General features: G+C 44.5%; 2 protein-coding genes across 2 annotated transcripts; one reads left to right on the forward strand and one right to left on the reverse strand.

Annotated features, from left to right (window-relative positions):
- Nucleotides 1-1,237: 1,237 nt before the first annotated feature.
- rsph9 (radial spoke head component 9) lies at nucleotides 1,238-5,555 on the forward strand (the record flags this gene model as incomplete). The annotated part of the gene is made up of 5 exons (XM_080019415.1): nucleotides 1,238-1,464; nucleotides 1,731-1,899; nucleotides 3,077-3,206; nucleotides 3,377-3,523; nucleotides 5,284-5,555. The coding sequence occupies 5 exons, from the start codon at nucleotides 1,238-1,240 to the stop codon at nucleotides 5,445-5,447; spliced, it is 837 nt and encodes a 278-aa protein (XP_079875541.1). The 3' UTR covers nucleotides 5,448-5,555.
- Nucleotides 5,556-5,626: 71 nt separating this feature from the next.
- On the reverse strand, nucleotides 5,627-8,444 carry mrps18a (mitochondrial ribosomal protein S18A). Its single transcript, XM_080019427.1, has 6 exons — nucleotides 8,272-8,444; nucleotides 7,686-7,717; nucleotides 7,226-7,330; nucleotides 6,980-7,103; nucleotides 6,351-6,423; nucleotides 5,627-6,201 (listed from the first exon to the last, which is right to left on the reverse strand). The coding sequence occupies exons 1-6, from the start codon at nucleotides 8,420-8,422 to the stop codon at nucleotides 6,057-6,059; spliced, it is 630 nt and encodes a 209-aa protein (XP_079875553.1). The 5' UTR covers nucleotides 8,423-8,444; the 3' UTR covers nucleotides 5,627-6,056.
- Nucleotides 8,445-12,728: the final 4,284 nt, after the last annotated feature.

A 12,728-nucleotide genomic window follows, 5' to 3' on the forward strand; every position in this document is an offset into this window, starting at 1 on the left:
TATGTACAGCATCCTGCCAGCTGTGCACAGGGCTCAGTGGCTCTGTGGTCCCTCGCTTCCGCTGCTTTACTCTCTCTCTCAAATTTCAATTTCAAAATGCTTTATTGGCATGCCAAATTGAACATTTGGTTTTGCCAAAAGCCACACAATGAGCGTCTTAGAATTGAGATACAACAGAATTACTAATTAAAATGACAGCAATACTAATTGAAAACTGTCTCTCTCTCCTTCACGTATGGAGCCATAATTCAAATTGACACAGGGGGGGCCTCCCAGGAACATTCTCATCTGTAACCAAAACCAAGTATTAATGAGTAATTATTGGTGAACACACGCACGCGCGCGCGCACACACACACACACATTCCACATTAACAGTGAATTTCTTGTACATTCATCCAGCCACTTGCAGTGTAATATATATATATATATACTGTATATATGTATGTTTATCGTTTTTGTGCACTCAAAACGAATATTTACCGCAATACAACATTTTATTTTGTAATACACAACTAAATACATTTTCAATTACATATTTTAAAAATAAAATTATTCATTGTATATTGTATATATAATTCCTAAATGGTGAATATAAAGTTCAATGTCTTTATTTATATCCATACATTTCTATATATTGAGTAACACATATATATTGAATTATATATGTATATTTTTTAAATATTTTATATAAATATATTTCATACAAAAAACATGCAGTGATTCATTTCATATAAATACTAACACGCAATAAAGAAGGCGGAGAAAACTAAAATAAAAAACCGACACTTTCTCCGGGCCGTTGCCATGACAACTCTCTGGCTGTTTCGTTGACGTTAGCGACGGCGCTGAGTTAGCCTGTTAGCTTGCTAACCCGCATTGCCCCGTAGGCTCCGTAAATGTCCGTAAGTTTAACGACCGGCTCGATCCAGAATCGTGAGCTACGACTACGTGGAAGGTGTCCGTCAGCGATTCACGAGAAAAACGAAAAGAAGAAGAAAATCCACTGTTAGAAAATCAAAGTGCGTCCGGTCGTCATGGAAACACGTGTAAACAAGAATTAGGTGACGTTCTGTGACGCGCCAGCTCTCCCGCTTGTAAAGCCGATTTTTTTTTTTTTTTTTGGAGAAAGCGTCGTCAGTTTACGTCAAAGAAGAGTCGCACGTACACACCCGGCGGGCGACCGCACTTGATTTTCCGTTCGTTCTTAAATTAACGAGCCCGTGTGTGCGGCCATCATGGACTCCAACTCGCTGTACTACTCCCTGGACCTGGTCTCGGGCAGTGGCCACACGCTGAACAACGAGCAGAGGGCCGCTCTGCAAACGTCCCTACTTATTCTGAAGAAGAACTACAAGTTCAACCGCATCCTGTTCTGGGGTAAAATACTGGGAATAAAGCGGGATTACTTCATCGCTCAGGGCAAAGGACAGGATGAGATGAAGGACAAAAAGTGTCTCTATAGGTAAGACTCATCCTGTGTTGATAACGCTCTGTGTTTAGTTAGTTAGTTCACAAATGAGTTCATCATTTAATACCGTTTATCGCATTATAGGAAGGAAATTGTGATGGCATTAAATGTGTGTATATGCAGGGTGTGTATATGGTATAAAAAAACACACACTGAACAATGGATACACACCAGCATTAATAGGACACTGGGATGTCCTCACAATCCGAAAAGGTGTGTGTGTGTGTGTGTGTGTGTGTTTGTGTGCGTGTGTGTTCCAGCTTCAACTGCATGGACTGGCACCTGCTCCCGCCGGTCTCGGACTCGGAGGTGAAGGAGGCGAGCCAGGCGGCGAGGGGTCGCTTCGTGGGCGAGCCCGCGCACGAGTACGAGTACCTGGAGACGCGGATCCAAGCGGAGAAGGACGGGGCTGTGGAGTCGCAGGTCCTGGTGAGGCCGCGTGTCGCGCAGACACGTACAAACTAGACGCCGGCTTCAAACCAGTCGGGCCACACGGGGCTCGCCTTCTCTTTTGGCTTCATTCACGAATGAAGGTTTTTTTTTTTCCTAATTCCACTTAAGAAACAAACAATGGAAATAAGCTCTCGTGTTGCAAGATCACTATTGCACAACTGCACTTCATGTAATTCATCAGCTCCAGCAGAACAGCAGAACTCGGTTCCTCGCCATACGTAGTGATGGGTGGTTCGGTGGGATGAGATTCGATTCCTCACCAGTCACTCGGCCAAGAGTCGCTCGGTTTTGCGAGTGTTCGTTCATTTTAGGGGCTTGACCATGAACGAGAGTCAGAAGAGTCAGTTCGGCTCTGAGTTGTGATGAATCATTTAATTTTGTGCAAAACGACTTATTTTTGATGGAATGCAAACTATAAATCTGTCACCTTCAATATGAATGATGGACGGCGATGACTAATCGTCCCTCACTTGCCCATGCAAGTTTAATCATACTAATTGTCAAAAGTTGGCACAAGTACTGAGGCAACAAAATGCATTTCTCTGCATTTCACCATCCTAGTGACTGACATATCAAGGAGCAGTGGGCTGCCATAAAGCGGTGCCCGGGGAGCAGTTGAGGGGTTGAGTGTCTTGCTCAAGGACACATCAGCAGGGGATTGAAGTGGCAATCATCCAATTATTAGAAGAATCATTTGTCACACAGCACACCACATGCATACACGCACACACACACACACACACGTGTGCTTCGGATGGTGGCCAGTGAAATGGGCCCTCTGCATTTAACCCATCCTGGCTTGTCCTTCCTTAGGGGCTGGGGGGGGGGGCAGCCAGGAGCAGTGGGCAGCATTCAACAACACGCCTGCGGACCTGGTTCCATATGTCCATTGCTGGTCAGATGATGATGTGCATGTTTTTGGTGGGGGTCCTTACTGATGTTACATGGAGGAAACCCCATGTGAGCACGGGGAGAACATGCAAACTCCACACAGAAAGGCCCCTAATAGGGAGATAACCCGCTGGAGCTCGGTGCCAACAGACGACCTAGACGACCTTCTCTACCTCCTGAGCCACTGCTCTCATTAAGGGTTCAGATGTTTTTGTTTTTCAGGTCGACTACGCGGTCACGCCCGGTTTGATCCTGTTTGCAGGTTAAGGTGAACGAGGAGAGGCGGCTTGCGGCGACGGTGCATCAGATCGACGACGAAGTGTCCGTGGTGCCTCGGCAGGCCTTCATCAGAACTCCTCACGGCCTGATTCAGACCAACCGCAGCTTTGAGGGTACGTTTGTATATCAGCATCACCTGCTGTGTGCTTCTAGGAAGACTCCATGCCTGACTTCATTTGAATTTGATCGTTTATTGACTTCATGCCTGACTTCATTTGAATTTGATCGTTTATTGACTTCTGTCATCCTCTTTGTTTCCGCGTTCTGCCCCCCCCGCCACCAGGTCTTTCTCACTCGGAGGCAGCGAAACTTAACAACTTCCTTCACTTCAGCAAGCCCAAAAATCTGAAGAAGAAATCTATCCTGCAGATGAGCGACTTGGACCCCTCCATTGACTTCCTGGACCCGCTGAGTGATGACATTCCTCAAGGTAGACGCCGCCGCCAGGATCACACTTCAGACAAAACCCGGACCTAACATGTGTTTAGTGCAGGATAAGAAGTCAGTCATTAAAACAGTAGCCTCTCCAGGTCGCTGTTTAAGATGGCTGCGCTTTCGCCAAACTGTGCTTCATTCAGTTTCTAGGGCCTGTACACAGCTGACTTACAGCACCTAAAAGAGGAACCCGCAATAACATGATTTTATTCCACAGCAAAACCAAGTTTCCAAAGTTTTCCGCGAGACTCGACAAAGTCGTTTGCTCTGTTGAGTGAATGTCTCCCACAGATGGAATATGTATTCCGGTCATATCGCGGAAGCATTCTTCCACTGTCTGTGCCGTAATTGCTCTTCAATACTGAGTATTTTTGGTGCGGCAGACTAATAACCTCAAGCAATTTTCCTGGGCCCATTTACCGCCAGCTTGGCCTTGAGCTCAACACTGACAAATTACAAGCACTAATTTGATCATGATGTGTTTCACTGGGGCGGTTAATAGCAGAAAGCCAGACTGCAATAAGTAAATAGATGAATTAAGACATAAATAGAAAGAAATCTATAAATATAACAACAATTTAAAAAATGTAAAATAAAATGCATGATAGTAAATGTAAATGTAGTGAAGTTCTGTACACACAAGTGTTTTGGAGCGAGTGAAATTGGGGTTGCACATATTGAGCGTCCATGACTAAAGCCTGCAACAGCTGTCTGATTTAAAGAGGGCTTAGCCATGGCCACATGTGTTTGTGCATGCAATTTGAGTTTATGCGAGCGTCCGCAGCCTCCCTGCAAGCATCACACAGCTGTTTCGATGCAGAACTTGGCGCAAAGTTGTCGAAAGCCAGACAGCCGAGTTGTGCTGAGAAGCATAAAGAGCTGAGGTTTGGAGATAAGTCCCCGGAGACTCTCTGCCGCACTGTATCTGGAACCTCCGAGCACAGAACTAACCTGCCCACCCCACCAAGGCCGTGCTGAAGGTATTATTTCTGTTTTCCCAGCTCCTGATTTATGGGAGAGGGTTACTCATACGACACAGTCAACGTATGAAGGAACCCAACTCTCCCCCAATTTGTGAAAAGTAGACACTCAACATGTTGCATTGCGTATCAGGAACATACCCTTGGTTCCACGTTGATTTATAGCAATAACTATTCCACTGTGGCTGATCCATGTCTTGTACTAATTTGCCTGGGTCATGGATTTCCAGCCCTACCCCAAATTCTTGAGAAATACACAAATGATGAATCAAAGGCTGATTTATCAGAATATCCCCTGGCTGCCTCTGGCATGTGGCTTGTCCAACTATGATGTGGGAACGGTTTTCAAAGAGTGCTGGTCTCTCCGCTTCCAACTTGCAGATTGTAAGTGAACATGTCAGCGTTTTGCTCAGATCCCGTTCGGTGTTAAAAAACTTTTATCTGGTTTTCTTATTTCGGCCACCGGCAAACAGCTGTGAACACCAAGACAACACCTCGCGTAACAAACCACTAATCCTGCTACTCAACTCTTGACTTGTATGCTGAGGGTCACATTTCACACCACTGAAATTCTTATGTTTACACTTTTCATTAAGCACTTTGTAAACATTTGCCTGCAGTTGCCATTTGTACAATGCTTGGAATAGTGCAAAGTGGATACGCTGGTGTATTGTGTTTTGTAAACTTGCCAATAGCCATCATTTTGACAGCAGCAATCCTGATTTATACAAAATAAAACATATCTAGTGTCTTTTACTGTTTTATTTTTGTATAGGGGGGTCCTGGAGCCTGCAGTTTGAGTGCGGCAGCAACGTGTGTGTGATCCGCAGCCTGATGTGGCTCGGCCTGACCTTCTTCCATGTACCCATGACCCCACAGCACGGATATATCTACATGGGCGAAGGCTGCAGGAATTTAGACCTCCCTTTTATGCTATAACCAAAAGACAATCTTGGCTCTAATCCACCCACACACACAAAAAAGACTTGTTTGTTTTACCAAAAATAAATACGACACAGACGTTACGCTTTGTGGTTCCCTCCTACAGGCTCTCTTTCATTCAGTTCATGTGCACAGTACCATTCCCATGCACCGTATAGTAAACACATGCTAAGAGGGAAAGTAAACTGATGCATTTTATTTGCACATCTGGGTTTGCACTAAGTATACACAGTCAACATACCACCTACTTGCTGTTCATATAAAAGCTGTCAGTGAATTTAGAGTTGAGCTAATTTCAAAGCCTTTTGAAAATCCAAATGACACAAAGTAAATTATTTTGGGCAGTGCTCGGAATGATGATTCACTCGGAGGGCGAGGCCGCTCAATAAACAACAAAATGGAAGAATAAATACAGATGCAAGATGTTCTTTCAAACCGTTTCTATTTCTGTAATTTGAAACTGGGGTGGACTGGTAGGTCCATGAAAAAGATGTCTTGGGCTTTGAAGATGAAGATGGAACTCTTCCCCCTCCCCACCCCCCGAAAAACACTGACCACATCCACAGTCCTTAAGGTGCTCCCCTGGTTGGAAAGGCCTCCCGGTCCTCAGTGTTTTATGTAGACGGGTTTGAGGCTGTAGCGCACATTGTACTTGAGGGATGGATGACCGACCGCCATGCGCTTCTTACACCACTTCAGACCAGTTCTGTAGATGGGTGTCACCGAGCCCACAGACCAGCGAGTCAGATACCTGCAGAACGGCAGTGTGTGGTCAGTTCAAATATTTATAATAAGTGATGAATACATACCTGTGTGACTCACATTTGTAATATTTACAGAGAAGAGGTCATGTACTCACACGCATGCACGCACACACTCGCTTGCTCTAGCTCTAGTCACCTGTTAAGCTGTTGTTTGGGCCTCTTAGGGACATGGTCACCTGGGAGTTTTGGTTTGTGGTCTGGGAGCAGGCCTGTAACAATAATACAACTTTTTTTTTTTTTTTTTTTTCTTTTTAACCTCATTAAAATTCCTCTACATTTAAAAAACAAAAATTACATTATAAAACACAACAGAATAACATACATAACAGTGTATTCCTTGTCACCCCATGCATCATTATGGTTTAGATAGTTCAGACATTGTACAGCAAATTAATGCAAATTATTTGATTCATTGATACATTAATGCAAATCATTCAGATAAAAACATGTAAGTCACTTTTAGCCACAACTTTTATTTTGATGGGAATCTATAAACAAGTGCCTACTCAACAGCCATATCTTTCTGACTTATACTGTGCTTATAAGTAGTACTCATGTACTTCTGAGTATTACTGACTGATGATCCACTTGACAGTGTTAATATGCCTCTTTACTAAATACAAGAGTGTAGCTGAGACTTGGAAAAAGCATGAAATGTTTCTTACTTACGAAATATACTAGTTAAAAGTTTCACTGCAGGTTAGCACCATGAACAAGACAAAGCTATAAAAATACAAAAACTATGAAGAGACAGATGAGACCAACCTGCTCTGTGAGCCATCTGCACACAGATTTCTATTTTGCGGTGCTCCTCGGAGCAGAGACCCGTGATTCTCCGCGACAACATCCCTCCATCCGATCTGATGAACTGGCTTAGCAACAAAACATCCTGAATGAATGGCAAATGAGAGAAATTCAAATCGTGTTATTTAGAGAGGCCACAACCTCTTCAGAAGAGAACTATCATATTCAATCTCTTGATATTGCAGACGTGTGTTTTCATGCAGTTACCGTGTAGCTGTATTTATTCTGCAGATTCCACCTATATATAGGACACTTGGCCTCTGGGTTTGGAGGCTGCGGTGCTGCTATGACAGCCACTGTCGCCCCCTCAATCTAGAAAAGCATTAACACTTCTTAAGTTCTTTGTATTGTTTATATCCCAAAATCCACCATGCAGGAAACAGGGTTGCTATTCCATAAATACAGTGTTGGGATGGACCAAAAAAATGACACCAGGAAATAGCCTTTTCCTAATACACAAATGTACATGTACTGTAGGCCTATATTTTTACATACAAAACATCAAAGGGGTGAAATCACTAACTTTCCAAATGATTTGCCTCCATGATCTATTCTAATTTCTAGATGAGATCTAATCTCATATCCTCCTTTAATTGGAATTGATCTCGGTTCTTGGCACCTTAACAAACCTTACTATCATGAGGGTTAAACATCAAAGATTACTTACGATTGTTGTTTTACCCTCTTGGACTTCCACCACTGAAAAACAGACAACGTCAAAGGTAAATAATAACAAAACACAACCTAAAAAAGCTTTAACAATGGCCTATTGTTATTATCACTATTATTAGTATTATGTCTCAGCCTCCACCTCCTATTGAACTCCACTACCAACACAAAACGCTGACGTGTGTACCTCCAATTAGGGCCAACTAGAAACAACACCTTAAACTTCATTCATAACTGGGAAGTGCTACTACTACTACTAGTACTACTACTACTACTACTACTACTACTACTATTATTATTATTATTATTTTAATAATAACAATAATAGATATTAGATCATAGACATTATTAGTTAATTCAGTGACATTTAAGGATCAGCTGCAACCCCGCCATCCGCATTTGGTGCACACCATTGCTAAACCAAATAATATGTTTCCAGGGCGAATCACGTTCTAATAGGTATTTCAATGAATCACACAAGAAACATGAATCAATCATTAAACAAAACAAGACACACGTGTCGCTGCTTTAAAAAAAAGGAAACGATAGCAAGTGGCTAGCTGTGAGCTGTAAGTTAAGCTCACCATGCCGGATCCCTCTGCTCTGAGTGTTCCCAAAAACAGAGATTTTAGGAACACATATGTTCCTTAGAGCACTAAAGGTATTCCTGCTGAACGCCGGCCTGAGGCCGGACAAGGAGGTCCAGAGGGAGCCCAGCACCCGGGGCGCCGCCATGTTGGATGTTGACCTTCCGTCGTCTTCCTCTCCGGCAGTGACTGTGACTATGGCGACTGAAACAGCGACCCCAGTGGTCAGCACCGGTCATTACCAGCAGGAGCACATCATTATGTTAAAGGCTGAGTATTTCCACTGCATCTGGCTGGTCCAGGAACATAAAGCATACTACCACTAAATAACTTTAAAATGTTAAGATGAAAAATAAAAAAGTTGGTGAGTGCCAAGCTACATAGGGCCTTCGAACTCCAGCTTCTAACTCTCGCCATAAAGCCTCCCTTCTGGCTTTTTTTTTGTGTGTCCAGATTTACAGTGGGTCATGTTCAGGGTGCATTGTGTTTCCAGATGTGAAGTGGTTTATAAATAAATATATAACTAGCACATTACCGTATCATTCCTCTCCTTCCTTCGTCTCTGATGAAAGGAGCAGTGCAGGAACATGCCCGACTTTTGTTGCAAAAATATCTCCGGCATACAGATAACGCGTTCTTTATTCTCCATAAACAGATGATCAGATTAAAAAAAGTCTGCTGCTTTTTTGCTCGGTAGTGTTATCAAAACAGGGCCTCTGCCAACCATCGTACATAAAGCTTACAAAACCAAGCACAAAGGGCAGAGAACAAAAACCGTTTGGAGAAAGAAAGGGCCATCAAGTTATGTAATCAATTATTGTTTTATTATGTCATTTAGGACTGAGCACACAAAAAAACAACTCGGATGATTTCAAATCTGCGTATAAGGGCTCTGATTGTGTTTATTGTTCATAGTCATGCACCGCAAACAGCAACAATATATAAAAAAAACACATCTTATCCTAAATATCCCTCCTGGGGTGATTTCCGGCTTGTGTCTCCATCCAGGAGTCATTGAAACATCGTATAACAAGTTATCTCCTGCAAGACCATAAATTGACGGCGAAGGTTGCATGCTCTCGGTTCTCCCCTTGTTTTGGCTTCTTGAAATTATTACCTCGATACAAACAAAAGTGTTCTCTCTCTTTCTCTTTTTTCTTGTGCGTGTGTGTGTGTGTGTGTGCGTCTCCGGGACAGATTTATGCCTTCAAACTAAAATAATTTAGGCAGCACTGAGCCGCATTGACTCTGCCCCATTCCATATTGATTTACACACGCTGCCAAATTTATGCCTTCATCCCTTCGGAGGGGTCAAGATGATGCAACAAAGCAGTTCAACTGGTTAGGTCAACTTAAAACCAAAGAATGTCACGGGAGAAACGAGACCCGTATAAAAAGGTCTAAAATTATCATTATAACCGTTTTTATTACCGTATTACCGCCTGATGACAGCGAAGAGACTTTTTTGGGGGCTTTTTGACCATTTCGGACAGGTTGTTTTTGCACCGTCCGAAATGCTGCGAAAGGGGAGAAGAGACCTTTGGGGCGTGTTCATCATCGTGGACCCACACGGTGAAAAAATGTCAACAGTTAACGGGCAACAGCGAGATGCATCATCCGAGATGTAAATGCTCTTCTCCCCTAATCTTCTCATCAACGGGACATTTTGGGATCGGACAGTTGAGCGACGGAGACTGTCGTCGTCTCGCCGTCACAAAGGAAGCTTTGTCTGTGTGACCAGGTCCCTTCGTCAAGGACCCTTAAGCCGTCACATTCCTGAAGAGACCCCCCCCCCCACTCCCCCGACCAAAAAAAATGGCTTTTAAAGTGTCTGGCCACCTTCTCACAGGCTTTGATATTTAAATGAAACATGGTGCTACGCAAACAGGCGTCTCAGCTGAGGAGGAAAAGGGGGAGCGAAGTAAATCAGATGGGATTTCCTTGAGATGAAAAGAGCCGGGCTGACATTTTCACAGCGAGTGCTGAGGGACACCGAGGCGATGTTGGTTTGATGTCATGGTGGGAAGTTATAGCTGTGTGGAAAAGGTTACCGTCTTCACCCCGCTTCCCCCGGACAAACTGCCGAACGCAGCGGGGGGGGACGACCACATGAGCCCAGCCTGCGCCGAGGACGAGTACACCCGGTCACGGCACATACAAGAGAAAATACCCCTCACCCCGAGTACCCCGAGTCCCCTTTTTATTGCCCGCCTGGTCAGATGAGTTTGTTTTGCCTCCAATGTTTTGGTGGACATCTGAAGGCCCTCTGTAATAACCCCACTACAGAGGAACATAAATACACAAGGCAAGAGGCAAGACTGGACTGGCAGGAACTCTGTGCACGGCTGAACGCGGTGCCGGACCTCCGGTTCCCTGTTCTCCATACGAAGTCATGTTGTGGTACAGCCAATGTTATGCTGTGACTTTACTTTTAAACGAACTTCCTCTGTTTGTTTGTTTGTTTTTTTCCCCCCAAATCCTTTACGAGGGAAAAATGTTCAATAAAAATATCTCATTCCCATGCAGATAAAAGTGCTTTATTGATTGCACCCTATGCAATTACAGCGCAGCTCTCACTAAGAGGCTTTCCCGGGTGATTAACTTGTAAGGCCTGTTGCATCTGAGTGAGTCGACTGAGCACAATTAGCCTATTTCTCCAGGGGTAGAGGAGCCAGTCAAGGGCCCCAGTGTTTGTAAAAAAAAAAACGAGGTGAGACTTGAGGCCGGGTGGTGGATCGGAAAATTGGAGAGCAGACACACACGTCTCGTAGGAGCTTCCCTTTGGACCCCATCCGCTCCAAACGAGCAGCTGAGCGACGATGTCCATCACCCCATCCACAATGTGCATTCATCGCTCCTCGTCCGATGCTGTCAGGTGGCGGCTCCCCGTGCCAGCGACGTGAAACTTTGCCCGTTCATGGATCGAGGGGACCCGCTCTCACCCCCGTTCATCCACAATCCACACTCTCTCCGGCGCCCGTGCCAAACCACCCGTCCCGCGCTGGTACTGGCTGAATGGATGGGCCACAGGGATGTACGTGCTGACTGGCAGAGCCTCCGCTGCACAATCAATGCTTCTTAGAAAGCTCTTATTCGGGTTTGGCCTCCGTTTGGCCGTCCAACAATCCACCCTTGCATGCACACTCTCCTTGACTTATTTTCTCTCTCCCAAAAACACACAAACACACACAGGGATGCACGCATCCATCAAGCCGGACATGTCCACACACCATGGCATACGTCTCGCCATTCTGCAACAAGGCCACCAATTCAGTCACTGAATGTGAGTTTTATTCTGGACGCATCGCCTCCTAAGTCGCTCCATTCAAACCATTCAAAACATTTCTCTAGTTTATTGTTGTGGTTTGGAACTGATGCTGACGCTGTCCTGACATCCCCTCTGCCTTGGGCTCTGACTCGAGAAGGCAAGAAAGAAAGAGACAATTGGGAATGTGAAGATCAATGTGAGCATCTCTTACTCTTAGCTACTGGGACCTGATTGGTTTTCCGTCGGGACGATGCCAAGTACTAGAAACACGCCTCCCTTATGAAGCATTGACCTGCCGAAACCTTGTTTAGTAGATTTCTTTTGTACAAATGGTTCGAGAACAAAGCGGCAGAACCGATGATTCAGTCAAGCTCCGGTGTTTTATCGTGATTTGTTGTCTTTTTTTCTCTTTCTTCATTGATTTGTGAAGCACTGCCCAGATTAGTTTTCCCACCACAGTCCCTCCCCCGACGCACCCACCCGCTCCACACTTCCTCCTTGTGTGCGTCGCCATGACGCCCGGAGCAGCATTCTCACGCAGACCAGATGGTTTTTCCAGCGAATGGGATCTCAACGCCACGGATCTCCTCTTTTCGGCTACCGGTGGTCATGTGACCTCGAGTCACTTTAACCTCAGATACGGACCGATAGAGCGAGGCATATTCATATATATATAGTGATTCTGGGGTTATCTTGGTTTTTCTAATGAAAAATGTCCTAATTTTCTCACTTTGCTGTTTTTTCTTTGGATTTCGTGAAGGCTGCTTTCCTGGAAAACTGCACTTCATTTGAGACCTGTCCTGACATGAGACAAGTAGTTTGGATTGGCTGAAGAGTCTTTTAGCTGCCTTTAAAACTATTTTCAATTTTGTTTACGAGATACGTTGCCATGGCACCCACAGTAAATTGTTTGTGGCTGTCAGGTGGACACCTGTACAACTGGACTCTTGGCTGAGTTTGACCCTCGTCACATCCGACCAGATGCTGCTTCAAACTGGACATATGTTTTTGTTGACAATTCCTCTTCATCTGCTATTTCTTGTGTGACCATTTCCTTTTCCTTTTGTCACGTTTGTTGATCTAGAAGACAGAAATGTATCCTGTTTGCCCTTCTTCCCTTCTCTCATTTCCATCTTGTCCACCAATTCAATTGGCTTTGGTGCTTTTTTGACAAATTTTTGACCCA

The sequence above is a fragment of the Zeus faber genome (genome assembly GCF_960531495.2).
Source record: "Zeus faber genome assembly, chromosome: 2".
In the NCBI taxonomy this organism is placed as follows: domain Eukaryota; kingdom Metazoa; phylum Chordata; class Actinopteri; order Zeiformes; family Zeidae; genus Zeus; species Zeus faber.